This window comes from Papio anubis, chromosome 5, assembly GCF_008728515.1.
Source record: "Papio anubis isolate 15944 chromosome 5, Panubis1.0, whole genome shotgun sequence".
Classification (NCBI taxonomy): Eukaryota; Metazoa; Chordata; class Mammalia; order Primates; family Cercopithecidae; genus Papio; species Papio anubis.
Window position 1 is genome coordinate 164,555,864 of NC_044980.1, and position 16,180 is coordinate 164,572,043.

General features: G+C 38.9%; 1 protein-coding gene across 6 annotated transcripts in view; it reads right to left on the reverse strand.

Annotated features, from left to right (window-relative positions):
• The window catches only part of FBXW11 (F-box and WD repeat domain containing 11), a 140,702-nt gene that overhangs the window by 80,186 nt on the left and 44,336 nt on the right, over nucleotides 1-16,180 (reverse strand). For 3 of the 6 annotated variants that reach the window (XM_021939950.1, XM_009209569.4, XM_021939951.2), the window contains one exon: nucleotides 11,710-11,811. The exons of the other annotated variants lie outside the window; for them this stretch is intronic. In XM_021939950.1, the coding sequence (XP_021795642.1) occupies nucleotides 11,710-11,811 (102 nt within the window). The remainder of the gene's footprint in view (nucleotides 1-11,709; nucleotides 11,812-16,180) is intronic. 6 annotated transcript variants of the gene reach the window in all.

Below are 16,180 nucleotides of genomic sequence, written 5' to 3' on the forward strand. Positions count from 1 at the left end.
TCTCGGGCTTGTTGTACACTTGCTGTTCCCTCTACCTGGGATTATTTTCCTCTAGATAACTGCACAGCTTGCTCCCTCATTTCCTTCAAGTCTCTGCTCAGATGGCTTTTACTCTTCGCTCTATTTAACACTGAAGCCCTTCCCAAATCTTGGGGTGATCTATTCCCCTTTTTCTCCACAGAACGTATTACCATCTAACATACTGTGTATTTTATTTTATTTTTAACTTTTTTTTTTGATACAGAGTCTCACTCTGTCGCTCAGGCTGGAGTGCAGTGGCACAATCTCGACTCACTACAACCTCCACCTCCCGGGTTCAAGCAATTCTACTGCCTCAGCCACCCCAGTAGATGGGATTGCAGGCGCCTGCCACCACGCCCAGCTAATTTTTGTATTTTTAGTAGAGACAGGGTTCATCATGTTGGCCAGGTTGGTCTTGAACTCCTGCCCTCAAGTGATCCGCCTGCCTTGGCCTCCCAAGGTGCTGGGATTACAGGTGTGAGCCACTGCACCTGGCCATTTTACTCACTTTCTTTCACCACTAAAATGTAGGTTCTGAGACAGCAAGGCTTTTTGTCTGTTTTGTGCACTCCTCTATTACCAGGCCCTATGCCTAACACATAGTAAGAACACCATAAGTCATTTGTTGCTTGAAGAAAAACAAAAGAGTGAAGAGTGATTTTTAATTTATTCTTTGTGTTTTCCTATATTTCCCAGTTTTCTACATTGGGCATTTATTTCTATTATAATCATATATTGCTGATGATATTAAAAACTAGAATAATGTTTTTGCTAGAAGTTTAAAAGGCTTAAAGTCCAGGGCCAGGTATGATGGCCCACGCCTGTAATCTCAGGATTTTGCAAGGCCAAAGCGGGCAGATCACTTGAGTTCAGGAGTTCAAGACCAGCCTGGGCAACATAGGGAGGCCCCATCTCAATTATTTAAAAAAAAAAAAAAACAAGGTCCACTTCCTTTGACTCAGAATTTTTTCAATGAATAAGATAATCTAAGGTATGAAGCATGAATATATACTAAAGTTTAATGACCTTAATGTTCATTAGTAAGAGACTGATTAAATTATTGTATACCCAGACAATGAAGTTGCAGTTATTAAAAATGTACCAGCCTGGGCAACATAGGGAGATGCCATCTCTACAAAAAATTTTAAAATTAGCCAGGAGTGGCTGGTGTGTGTCTGTGGTCCCAGCGACTTGGGAGGCTGAGGTGAAAGGATTACTTGGGCCTGAGAGGTCAAGGCTGCAGTGAGCCATGTTCACACCCGTGCACTCTAGCTTGGGCAACAGAATGAGACCCCACCTCAAAAAAATAAAAATGTAGGTTGGGAATGGTGACTCACACCTGTAATCCTAGGACTCTGGGAGGCTAAGGCGGGCAGATCACGGGGTCAGGAGTTCAAGACCAGCCTGGCCAACATAGTGAAACCCCATCTCTACTAAAAATACAAAAAAATTGCTGGGCATGGTGGCGCCTGCCTGTAATCTCAGCTACTAGGGAGGCTGAGGCAGGAGAATCGCTTGAACCCAGGAGGCAGAGGTTGCAGTGAGCCAAGATCGCACCACTGCACTCCAGCCTGGGCAATAGAGCGAGACTCCATCTCAAAAAAAAAAGAAAAAAAAAAAAAGTTGGGTTATAATTCAGTGTATGGAGTATAAACCTATATAAAAACAAAAAGTATAGACAGATAATAGATTGACTGATCAATCGATAGAGGATATCTATATAGAAACAAAATGACAGAAAACAAAGAACAGACACTATAGTGAAGTGAGATTATGATTGACTGGTTAATTTCTTCTTCACACTTGTCCTCTCTCTAAAATCTCTGCCATTAAAAAAAGTGTTACTAGCCAGGCATGGTGGCTCACGCCTATAATCCCAGCACTTTCGGAGGTCGAGACAGGAAGATCACTTGAGCCCAGGAGTTCGAGACCAGCCTGGGCAACATAGGAAGATCCCATTTCTATTTAATTAAAAAACAACAACAACAACAAAAATCAAACCCAAAAAACTGTTACTTTCATAAACAGAACGAACACTAAATATAAACCAACAGAAATAAACAAAGCAAGCACTCTTAAAAGCAACATAATAAATGTCTGTAGTATCAGGTACATGACATCAGTTTTGTTCAAGAATTAAAAAGACGTTTTTTAACATGTTCTGAATTCCATTTACCCATGTCCCTATCCTCAAATTATACTGTGAAACCTTAATCTATCATATATATTGTTTTGGAAACCATAAATTATAACTGTTAGTAAAACAAGGTATAGTTTTCATTTTCCCATAGCGCAGGCTCTCTTCCACAGGGAATGTGATTTCTTAGTGCTAGTACTATATGACAGGCATTGTGGTATCATTAAAACTTTCTCTAAAATATTAATTTATTTGCTGCTTTTCTGCTGCTTCAAATTCTCAGATCACCAAGTCATCCTCTGTGTTTTTAGAAAATATGACACGGAAATTTCAATGCACAGGAATAATGTTTGGCACTAAACTTTCAAACTCTATATCATCTTTAAGATACTTTCAAACTAGTACAACATATAAAAGACAGCATGATACATTGTGGATGATGAGCTTACAAAGATTGATAGCTGATGATAATAACAGGAAGGTGAAGAAGAATAAAAGCTTGAACAAGGCTTCGGAGACTGCACATCATTGGAAACAGGAAGTGAAACATGCACATATGATATCAAATCAACGAGAAAACACTAGATCTGCAAAAAAGTATGCAGACAACTGATAGTCATTCAGAAAGAATGTGCATCCCTAATTCACAGCATACAGCAAACTAAATTACAGAGAAAATAAAAGATTGAAAAACATAATGCTACAAACCACTAGAAGAATATTATAAGAAACGAACAAGTATAGCCACACAAAAAGTAAACATGTTTTTTCAAAACTTTCATCATGGCCAAAACCATTATTAAAAAACTGAAAGGCAAATGTCAAACTGGGAGAAGTATTTGCAATAAATAACAGTTAATATATTTAATATATAAAGAGTTCTTACAAACAGATTTTTTAAATAAGGCCATCAATACAAAAATGGAAAAAAGAACACGAAGAGGTTAACTCATATAACAACAATAGAAATGGCCAATGAATATTTTCATGTATACATATATTCCATCCTGTTAGCAATTAAGTGTACATAACAAGATATCATTTTTGCATTTTCATCCATCAAAATGTTAACAAAGTACAAAATTAAAATATTCAATGTCATCTAGAGTATATGAAAAGGGAATCTCTGATGGGCTGCTTTTAAGAGTATAATTTGACCCATCTTCTCCAAAGTACAAGTTAGCAACCTAAATGTGCACACTGTCTTACCTAAGAAAATAATCATAGAAGTATAGAAAGACTTAATCACAATGATGCTTAACTCCACATGGCTTAAAATGTCTCAAAATTGGAAGCAGTCTTAACATAGAAGGGAATTTTTCTTAAAATCATTAATATATTTATTAAATGGAATATTATACAATGATTTTAAATGATAGAAAATCTTAATTCATCATGTTACTATTTGTCAGTTTTTATTTATTGGTCTAACTTTGAACAAGTATGTTATTTTTAGTAATACTTTTAAAGTACACCTTAAACATTTTTAGATATTCAGGGGTTATGGCAACGCCTGGAACATAAACGGGTCTATCTTCCATGAAAGCAATTTAGGCATACCTATCAAAATAAAGCACTGTTCACTTTAAGATAAATCACTGAGCTGTATACACTTAAGATTTCTGAACTTTTCTATATACACTTTATACTTCAAAAATGAAAAAACAAAACAAAACAAAAACAAACAAACAAAAAACCTACCTATACTCTTGCCTCCAACCCCAAAATCTAGGGATGATAAAAGTACCATTGATGGCCAGGCGCGGTGGCTCAAGCCTGTAATCCCAGCACTTTGGGGAGGCCAGGCAGGCCGGATCACAAGGTCAGGAGATCAGAGACCATCCTGGCTAACCGCAGGTGAAACCCGTCTCTACTAAAAAATACAAAAAACTAGCGGGCTGAGGTGGCGAGGAAGCCTGCGAAGTCCCAGCTACTTTCGGGGAGGCAGCTGAGAGCAGAAGAATGGCATAAACCGAGGTGAGGCTTGTAGTGAGCTGAGATCCAGCCACTGCACACTCCAGCCTGGGGCTGAAGCGAGACTCTGTCTCAAAAAAAAAAAAAAGTACCACTGATCATTGATGAAAGAGTTAGACTTTACTAATTTGGGGACATGTCTATAATATAATATTAAATAAATAAAGCAAATAAGTGACACTGTATTGCGATTTTTCTAGGGTGAGCCCACTTTCTCTATTAAAAAAAAATGGCCAGGTGCGGTGGCTCACACCTGTAATCCCAGCATTTTGGGAGGCTGAGAAAGGCAGATCACCTGAGGTCAGGAGTTCCAGACCAGCCTGGCCAACATGGCGAAATCCCGTCTCCACTTAAAATACAAAAAGTTAGCTAGGCGTGGTGGCGCACGCCTGTGCTCCCAGCTACTCAGGAGGTTGAGGCAGGAGGATCGCTTGAACCTGGGAGGCAGAGGCTGCAGTGACCCCAGATCGCACCACTGCACTCTAGCCTGGGTAACAGAGTGAGACTCTGTCTTAAATAAATAAATAAATAAATAAATAAATAAATAAATAAATAAATTTTAAAACAAACTTTTTTTAAAATGAGGGAATCCCCATAGTTGTCAAACTGCATATCCTCCTATGAACAAAGAGAACAAATATACAATGATAGACAATGAAATGTTACCATTTGTTTCTTAGCAGGGAGGAAGGGATTGGAAGGGAGAGATTACCAAACTTTTCTCTATATAATTTAGTTAAGTCATAATAAAATACTGATATTCCTTGACCAAGCAATTACACTCCTAGGAATTTATTCCACAGACAAAAATCATACAAGCCTAAAGATACATACGCAATGAAATTACTGAAGTGCCTATAATACTCCCCCCTCCAAAAAAAAAAAAAAACACCACCAATTGTAGTCTAAAGGCCCTTCAAATGGAAAACTAGACACTGGGCTCAGTGGCTCACACCTGTAATCCCATCACTTTTGGGAGGCTGAATTGGGAGGACCACTTGAGCTCAGAACTTTGAAACCAACCTGGGCAATATATCAAGACCCTGTTTATACAAAAAACTGAAAAATTATCTGGGCATGGCACATGCCTGTGGTCCCAGTTATTCAGCAGGCTGAAGTGGGAGGGATCACTTGAGCTTGAGCGGTCAAGGTTGCAGAGAGCCATGATCCTGCCACTGCACTCCAGCCTGGGCAACAGAGCAAGACCCTATCTCAAAAAAAAAAAAAAAAAAAAGAGAAAACTGGCTATTTTTTTGAAAATAAAAAAATGCTAAAGCCCTATGATGTAGAGTTCTATTTGGTTTTATATGCTGATATGGAAAGATGGTCAATATATGTTAATTTTAAAATAATATGTATAATATGGTTATATTCATATTTTTAAAGCTTCAGTCTAAAAGGATAATGGGAAACCGATAAATGATACTTTGGGGAGTGAGACCTGGGGTCAAAGGAAACTTTATATGTCTTGCTATAACCTTTATTTAAAAAGGTTATTTTTAATTTTTTTTTTTTTTTTTTTTTTTTTTTTGAGATGGAGTTTTGCTCTCTCACCCAGGCTGGAATACAGTGGCTTGACCTCAGCTTACTGCAACCTCTGCCTCCCGGGTTCAAGTGATCCTCCTGCCTCAGCCTCCCGAGTAGATGAAATGTCACCATACCTGGCTAATTTCTGTATATTTAGTAGAGACGGGGTTTCACCATGTTAGCCAGGCTGGTCTCAAACTCCTGACCTCAGGTGATCCATTTGCCTTGGCCTCTCAACGTGCTGGGATTACAGGTGTGAACCATCATGCCTGGCCTTTATTTTTAATTTCTTGAAGATTGTTTAAAATTTTTTAAATGCTAGCATGAAACGGTGGTTTGTAAAACTTTGAGGCATTTTAGATTTGCTTTTAAAATGCCCCAGAAAAAACAAAATTGAAGAAAAGTTTAAGATTAGCATAATTTTGAAAATTGTTCAAGGTTAAGTTGAATAATTCTCTTATTTTTGTGTGTTTAGCTATTTCTATAAGGAGAAAATTTTAAAAATGAAATCTTCCTAAGAGCCCCATTAAGTAGAATAGATAAATCCGGAGCCATCCTAAGTGAGATCGAAGTAGGAGGCGCACTATGCTAGCCCTCCTTCATCCCTCTAGAGACTCCAAAGTCAAGCTGGGGTTCCACAGGGCATTAAAAATACCACTGTTAAAATCAGCAGCAGCAGAATAACACAGAGAACTGCACAATTTGATGGATTCCTCCCTACCAAATAGATAGGAGGAAGTAAGGCCCTAAAATAGCAATAAATGTTCTCTCTGGGTGGTAGGTGCTCAGGCTACCAATGGACTTTTTCTTCTTTTTCAAACTCTGTTTTGTAAATTTTCTTATAAAGAGGAAAGATGTGTTTTTTATCATGTATACATATACACGTGTGTGTGTGTGTGTGTGTGTGTGTGTGTGTGTGTGTATTTTTTTGAGACGGGATCTCCCTCTGCCACCAGACTGGAGCACAGTGGCATGATCTCGGCTTACTGCAACCTCTACCTCCTGGGTTCAAGCAACTCTCCTGCCTCAGCCTCCCAAGTAGCTAGGATTACAGGCGCCCACCATCACACCCGGCTAATTTTTGTATTTTTAGTAGAGATGGGGTTTCATCATGTTGGCCAGGCTGGTCTCAATCTCCTGACCTCAAGTGATCTCTGCCCACCTCTGCCTCCCAAAGTGCTGGGATTATAGGTGTGAGCCACCGCGCCCAGCCTATTTATGTATTTTTTAGAGCAAACCCATGGTCCGCAGGCCCCCAGGCCGGCTTTGAATGAGGCTCAACACAAATTCGTAAACTTTCTTAAAATATGAGATTTTTTTTCTTTTGCAATTTTTTTTTTAAGCTCATCAGCTATCATTAGTGTTAGTGTATTTTATGTGTAGCCCAAGAGAATTCTTCTTCTTCCAGTGTGGTCCAGGGAAGCCAAAAGATTGGACACCCCTGTTTTAGAGACAAGGATCTTGCTCTGTTACCCAAGCGGCAGTGCAGTGATGTGATCATAGCTCACTGTAACCTCCAACTCCTGGGCTCAAGGGATTCCCCAACCTCAGCTCCCGGAGTAGCTAGGACTACCGGTGCATGCCACCATGTCCACCTAATTTTTTATTTTGTTTTGTAGAAACAAAAAACAAAAATAAAATGTTTTGTAGGGCCTTGCTATGTTGCAAAGACTGGTCTCAAACTCCTGGCCTCAAGCAATCCTCCCACCTGGGCCTCACAAAGCACTGGGATTATAGGGGTAAGCCACTATTCTCAGCCAAAAATGTAGGTTTTAGTGTTTATAAAATACTACAAATTCTATCACTAAGCAAACCAAAAGGTTCACATTATCAGACCCAGGGTGCTACAGGATAATTAGGATAATCAACAAGAAATGACAAATCCCTAAGGCTCATTAGAAAACAGACAAGAGGCAATGAGTTCAAACAGCCATGTCTGACCTAAGACAGACCGACCCTGAACAAAAGCTGCCTTATCATATGCATGGTTTTTCAGCTAATCCTTACCTACCCCTGGAATCTAAGACTGTAAGACTGAAATTCCTTCTTAAATAGAGAACCAGGAGCAAGTAAATTTAAAAAAAAAAAAAAAAATTGATTTCATCCCCCACAGGAGTAAGAATCAGTAAGAGGTGGCAATTTTGTTTCTCTACCTCATAAAAACCCTATATGATTTTTAAAGATGAGGAAACTGGGGTTCAGGAGAATAAAGTAACTTGCCCAGGATCACAGAGTCATTAAGTAGTAGGAACAGGACAAAAATAGAGGTTTGTCTGCACCAAAGCCAAGGTTCTTTCTACCAAGCTATCTCCCTCCTCTAAAAAATATCCTCTTATATCAAAAGCTGTGATAAGTTCTGTGGCATTCTCAGACCACTGTGGCTCACTACACTTATTACAAGTAAAAAAAGAAACAAGAAAGGCAGCTGTCAAGAAGTTGCATTACTTACTGCCCAGCACTATATGCACTAGAGCTTGGAAGGAGGCACTCAAACTCAATTCACATGAGCCTCACTGTCATTCCAAGTAATCAGTCCTACTCCAGCAAAAGGCTTATCACTAACACTATCCCCCAGCTGAGGTTGCAAATGACATTCCCAAGACAATTTGCCAGTCTATTACATCACTGGTATGTTGGCTTTAAATTTCTAACTCTAAAAATTAAGGCGAATTTGTTTCAACCTAAAAATGGCAGTTGCAAGTTAAAATGGCAGTTGTCACTACAGACTGGTAAGTAGAGCACTGACTTTGCAGTCATCCAGATTATGTTCATAACCCAGTTCTGCCACTTAAATAAACGTGTAACTTTAGGCAGCTCAATTCACCTCTACAATTTCATATACAAAAATGGCAAGATAGATAACTTTTCCATAAAAGATCAAATGAGATAATCCAATTCCTAGAGTCCAACACATAGAAAGAACGTGGAAAATAAATGATAGATACTATTATTAACATTGGTATGATTCTCATGCCACAGGAATCTGGGCAAATCTATAATCCACATGGTCTGAATTCCTGATTATTTGCTATAACAATCAACTGGTTGAATCAGGACATCTGAGGCAAATGAAATACTGACTCAGTTCAGCTTGGTTCAGAGATATCCAATAGAGGCCCTGGCACATACCAATTGCTCAGTAAATATTTATGGAATTAAGTTTGCAGAAAGTCCACTCAGGAACCTCACTAGCTGTAAGATTCAGAAGAGCTCATTTTGGCAAAAAGAATGGCAATTTTTTTTCCTATGGAATTTGGCAGGTTTTTCTTTTCTTATTTTCAAATAAATAATATTAATAACTAAATAAACCATACACCAGGTATCAATAGTGAGGTTTCTACAAATAAAACTAACATGGAAAACTACAAAAGCAGCATTCCAGAGTAGACGAAAGAAAACCAGTTTGGGAATCAGGCAAGTATGTGATTCATATGCCAGTAACTTTACAGTTATGTAAACATTATCTTGGGCCAAACAGTCACCTCAGACTGTTTCCGTATCAGAAAATTGGAGATAAGAACACCTACCTACCTCACAGGGTTGTCATAAAGCTAATGTATGTGAAGCACCATGTAACAGTAATGAGTGAATTTTAAGTCTCTGGTATCTATTTTCCCTTCTCAACGATGGCAGAAACTGGAGTAGGTAAATTATGCCTAAGGCAAGTACTATCTTCCCTCCTGCTTTTTCAAAAGGTATACTAAAATACAGTCATATAGACAGGTCAATGGGCTCAAGTTGCAACTATCAGTGGGTCCACTGTGACAATTTTAAGGGGAACTCTTTCATGGAACTTCAGAGAACAGGAAAGAACTAGGCTCTGTTCTCTCCAGGTAGCCTAACTATTCCTTCTCTTCTCAGGCCTGCTTAATACGAGGTTGCTAAGAGGTGTGCAAAGGAAGAGTCATCTTGGCAATAAACCAAAGATGTAGCATATAAGCAACAGGACTTTGAGAGCCCAAACCCAAATTAAGATACGAAATTTTAGCACTGTTTGGAGACTGGAGGTAAAGGGGAGAAATGCTGGCATTAAAGTAATACTTAAATGAGTAGAGAGGAAGGAAGTCTTCCAGGCTCATTAATATTAATACATTTACTTTCCATTCACATGTGGAACAAAACAGAGTAATGATTTGCTAATGCCAATCAGTTGAGTACTTGGTTCATTTTACTGTGCTGCATACCCTCAATTATATACTAGCAAAAATTAAACCTAAGTAAACAAAATACTCTACACATCTCTAAAGACAATATTGCTCCACTCACTGAAATAAGGCCCAATCAAGGCAAAAAAAAAAAATCTTTTTTTTTTCTTCTTAAGTGAGTTTCACTAAGAAAGATGAGTCAAGGAACTTTTAACAAATTTGGATTTCCATTTTCAACAAGGTAAGAACCCGTACTTCCTCCCACTCACCCCACCTCCAGAGAACTCACAATACTGTTACTAAAATATATTGAATGATGCCTTCCATTGGCCAATTACTTTTAACTGAATGCAATAAAAAGAATCTGCACTTCAAGACCTCACTAACAACTATAGTTTTTCCCCTTCTTGAATTTCCAGTTCTGCAAAAAACTGGGTCAGCCTACTAAAAAGCAACTGTAACATGCCTTTTAATCCAGAAAAATGGAGACAAAAATGTACACCTATTATAATAATGCAAATATCCATTATATAGCATCAAGGAGAGCACATGCAATAATGGCTGCCATTCCAAGAACATTTTTGTTAAAATTACATCGCATGCACAGAAGCTGCTTTTCCAAAAGTAAACATATATTCATTACACTTTGAGCCTCACTGAAGCACCCTGTTCTTGTAAGGTAAGACTTGTAACCCACCTTTATATACAGAATCTAAAGACAACTGGGCCTTACATTGAACTCGCTCTCCAGTTAACTGTATTAGTGAGGTTCCAGTACCATTTTCCAAAGAAAGCAATTTGAATCAATAACCACACCAGTGCTACTCTGAATGTTTGCCAATAAGTAAATAAAATGCCTGACCCCAATATGAAGAACATTTTCCTCCTTCCTGGCTCCCCAGCTCCATTTAAAAATTGTAAACATGAATAGAAAGATAACCTTGAAAACAGTGAAGGCATCCATACCATCAATAATATCCCTCTAACTCAATGCCTAATTTTACAGTTTTCCTAAAACAGGACAGTCTCAACCGGATGCCAGGAATTTAATATGGCTTTTTAAAGATATATCAAACTGTCTGGAATATGCAGTGATGAAAACTGAATATTGCTACTGAAACCATACTTAATTAAACACATGCTTGCTCTAAACAGAGCTTCACAAATAAAGCTATAATGTTTTCTTCCTTGGCTCTCTTAGAAGTCACCCCAACAAGAGAGGGTCACCAGCTGCACTCCTGCTAACAGTTCTATCCTCAGCAACCCTTTCCCAACCACCCCCCAAAAAGTTATACTTTTATCTGTGGAATTCTCTGCCGGCCTCGGCCTGGAAAACTGGGTGGACCCTGAGGACAGGTGTCAGATCTGGCCTTTGGGAGGTGGCCCAAACTGACAAATTATTGGCAGCATAAAGCTATGATCTTTATAAACTTCAATTTGAGGCTTTATGCCAGTAGTGATTCCCTCCCCGCTCCTTTTTTGAAGAGGGGAGAGAAAGCAAGCCAAAAGGATGAGTTTCAAAATAGAAAAATCACCACTTTAATTACGAAACCCTCCCAACTCAACAAAGAACTGTTAAAGGTAGCCAAATGGAAAATGTCAGGAGTTTTTTTTTGGCACATGCACAACTATTAAACATGAGAATTACAACCTCAAGGTGAGGGGGAAAGAGTAAAAAGCAGGAGCAGAAAAGGGGAGGACAGGGCCCAGCCAAAGACCCGTTTGCTCAGAAGGGCCCCTCTTGGTACTAACTCCTCCATGTGGGGCACCCAGGCTAGAGGAAAGCAGAGGGTTACACAGAACATTTAGCAGACTTAACATTGGATTAAACACACTACTGCAAGTTTCAACAAATGTTCATGGCATACGTAAAAACACATTTACAACAAGAAAGAAGAAAGGCACCTGGAGACATCTGACACTGGGCATGCTCTGCAGGCAACTCAGTGCGCACATGCTCTCTACCAGGTTGGCGCAGCCTAGCCACAAAGACCTTGGCACAGAACACTGCAGGATGACAAAAAGGAAGGAAGAGAAGAAGCAGTTAGAGGCCGCAACAAATCACTCCTTCACACAGGCAACTTGAATGTTAGTTGGGGCAGGGGGTGCACCCTTGGCAATTTGGAGGTTAGGGATGGTCCCAGACAACTTACTGAAACCTTGGGGGAGGGCCCACTTGATGTTCTATGGAAAGGAGGTTTCTGCTGCCAACCACTAATTTTTCCGGATACAGTGAATAGAATCAAGAGGGAGAGAGAGAATGTTTAAACAAAAACCCACCAAAGGGAACTGTGAAAGTCTGAGTGCAAAACAAGATTAGTGGTGAGATTGTTGACTATAATTTCATCAATGCCACAGTTTCTGGTCCATATCACATAACCATAATTGTCATCATTGTTTAAGGACCTACTATTTGCCCAGCACTTTACATTTGTTCTCCAATCCTCATATGATTGTAAGGAAACCGAGGCTCAGAGGTTAAGTGATTGGCAAAAGGACACACAACAAAGGAGGGGAGAGCCAGAATTTCAAACTTTGGTTTGTCTGCTACCAAAACCCACACTCTTTCCACAAGACTATGATGCTGATATTGTGAAAACTTAAATCACCCCAACTTTTATCATGTGAGTCAAGTTTTGCACCTCCCTAAGGTAAAAGAACAGGAGACCTAAAGAATAAGGCAAAAAGAACAAGAAAGATGGGTGACAGACTGATAGATAAAGGCAATAAAAGAGGTGATTTTAAATGCATCTGATTTTCAGTGTCAACACATTTCCATCTTCCCAAAGGAAAAACATTGGAATGTTATGATTTTCATTTTAGACTCTGTTTACAAAGTTCGTCTGACATGACTAAGAATTAAAAAGCTTATTTCATTTACCTCTTCCCATCCTCTTTTAAAAGCTTGCTGATTTTAAAGGAATTAAGAAAAAAAGTAAAATATAAAAATGAACACATGTATTATGGCTACTACTTAATAACCATTAGACCATAATGTAAACTTAATAACCATTAGACCACACTGTTCAATCATTCAGATCTAAAGTCAATTAATTTACTATGGCAAAATCAATACTCATGTAAACAAAAAAACTAAAGGTGTGTGTTTGGGTTCAATCAAAACATCCCAGAAGTCTTGGACCCAAGCTCATAAACTTGTTTGTTCTAGCTATAAATAGAATAGCCAAACACCCTCATTTGCCTGAGACAGTCCTGGATGACACTTATTGTCCCCTCATAACTTTCACTCTCAAAAGTGTTCTGGTTTCGTGGATAAATTCTGTGATCACCCAACTGCAATATGGACAAAGATAGCTTTGCTTGACATCAGAGAGACCTGGGTTCCTATCTAGTATCTGCCACTTACTAGTTCTACATTTCACCTATAATACAAGGAATATTGAGATTACTCAGAAAAGGTATTTAAAGAATACAAAATCAGAGGAACCAAATGGAATTTAAAAATTGAGCAGCCTTCTGGTAGCAATGAAAATGACACACTTCCAAGGTGTGCCTTTATTCCAAAGCCAATACAGTGGCAATATATCATTGAAACTCCAGATACACAAATTTTGTTGCCTCAACACTTTCATATCAGAGTGCCAACCACAGAAGATGCTGAATAAATGTTTGCATAAAATAATGAAAGTAGTTGCCATTTATCAAGCTTCTATTATGTGCTAGACAGCTGAAATAGTAAACTCTCACAATAACCCTGTAAAATAGGTATTATTCTATTTTACGATGAGGAAACTGATGATCAGGAAAGAGATATCAAGCAGAGTCCCATGGAATTTTTTTTCAATTAAGAAAAAAAATTTTTTAATTAAAAAGGAAAGGAGAGCCGAATTTGTTAAAACAATGACATAGACCAGGAACAGTGGCTCACACATATAATCCTAGCACTTTGGGAAGCCAAGGCAGTCAAATCACTTGAAGTTAGGAGTTGAAGACCAGCCTGGCCAACATGGTGAAACCCCATCTCTACTAAAAACACAATAATTAGCCAGGCATGGTGGCACATACCTGTAATCCCAGCTGAGGCAAGAGAATTGCTTGAACCTAGGAGTCAGAGGTTGCAGTGAACCAAGATCATGCCACTGCACTCCAGCCTGAGTAACCCAGTGAGACTGCCTTTAAAAAAAAAAAAGAAAAGAAAAGAAAAAAAAACCCCAGCAACTTGTCCAAGGTGCAGGGGAATAAGGGATAACTGATGGCAGAATTAGGACTAGTAAATTAAACCTGGCAAGCTGATTTTCTTCCACTACAACAAACACTCTCTATCCAGAGACATTCTCATCCATGTTTAATAAAAGAATACTTACATCAGCATACATCACAAGTGGATGGGCAAAGAAGAGAGTTTAAGGACTACACCTAGCCAAGTAAGGCGGCTCACACCTACAGCCCCAGCACTTCAGGAGGCCAAAGTGGTGGGATTACTTAAGCCCAGGAGTTCGAGACCAGCCTGAGCAACATGGTGAAACCCCACCTTTACAAATAATACAAAAATTAGCCAGGCATGGTGGTACGCACCCATAGTACCAGCTGCTCAGAAGGCTGAGGTGGGAGGATTGCTTAAGCCTGGAATGTGGAGGTTGCAGTGAGCCAAGATCGCAGCACTATACTCCAGCCTGGGCAACAGAGTGAGACCCTGTCTCAACAACAACAACAACAAAAGGATTACATCTGGATTCAGCAACTCATATCAAATTAACACGAAAGCTCGTATGTAAATCAATTTTTACTTATTCAGTAAAAAGTCAGCTTCCCTCTGCAAGGGCTGATAGTATTTGCCTCAAAGGGTACAAACCACGAAAGCATAAGGTATTGATTAGATTCTGCTAATAACTTGGAATCTAAAACTTTTTAAAAGGTAATTTTTCACATTCAGTAAATCAAAAAAATCAGATTGTGAGAACAGGAAGGCATTTTAAAGACTATTTAGTCTAACCTCCCACCGCTGATTTTAGATTAGAGGTGAAGCAATTAAATCCAAATTAGAAAAATAGTGATATTACCAAGGCTTTTTAACCATTTAATGATTTAATCAATACGCATAAAAATGTGGGAAACAATCAACATAAAGAAAATTTTTGGTGAACTTGATTTTAAAATATTAGCCATTTATTAGAAATCTGACATTTCAAAGCTTTTTGAAGCTGGTTATTTAACTTGTATATTCAGAAAAAGATTTTTAAAAGACCCTCTGAGAGTCAGATTTCCAAGATTTTCTCTTCATAGTATCTATGGTAGATACTGTAAGATATAAAGAATGACGCCAGTGTTTCTTGAGTATTTATTGGATGCCAACATCATGCTAAATACATTATAAAGGATATCTCATCTCATTTTCACCATAATCCTACACAATAGACATTACTTTCCCCTTCAGAAGAGGAAACACAGGCTCAGAGACGAAGTAATTTACTTATCCAAAATCGCATAGTGCTGGGTTGGTGCTAAGATTTCAACCCAGGTCTGAGGCAAGAGTACTTTTCACTGAGACAGCTCAGTCCTAGGCAGCACCCAAGCCGGTGTGTGATGCAACTGCCAATATCTACTAATCAGAAGTCTCAACTCTCAGATCATCCCAGAACTGGTAACTTCCAGTTTCAAGATGAGTATTATTTTCCATTTGGTAAGAGCACAGACAGTGGTTAAAAGGTATTACAACTGCTTACTTTCACACTCAACAATTACTTTGAAGCTAAGTGACCAGCCACGTTGCTCAAAAATTGTCTCTACTCAACAGAAAATGCTATTCTAGGAAATACACCCACCTTTTAGTAAGAAAGTCTGTACCTGCTAGCCAAAACAAGGTAGGTTCCTCTTAGGTCTTAGATCTAATAGATCAGGAGGACACTGATTCAATTTGAAAATAATGGATAAAAATAAAAGTTCCACACTCATCAACCTAACAGCATTAAAATACAGCTAAGACCACAACAGTAATTGATTCTTTTTTTTCTTTTAAGATAGAGTCTCGCTCTGCTGCCCAGGCTGGAGTGTGGTGGCATGATCTTGGCTCACTGAAACCTCCATCTCCCAGGTTCAAGCGATTCTCCTGCCTCAGCCTCCCGAGTAGCTGGGATTACAGGCACCTGCCACCATGCCCAGCTAATTTTTGTATTTTTACTAGAGACAGGGTTTCACCATGTTGGCCAGGCTGGTCTTGAACTCCTGACCTCAGGTGATCTGCCTGCCTTGGTCTCCCAAAGTGATGGCATTACAGGCATGAGCTCCTGGCTGTGATTCTTGAACCTTCAAATTTTTAATTTAGGGACATGGCTGGAAACCCATGTTGATCATTCGAGAATAACTATTATCGATGATTGCTTAACTGAATAATGAAAAGATTCCTTCATATTAGCTA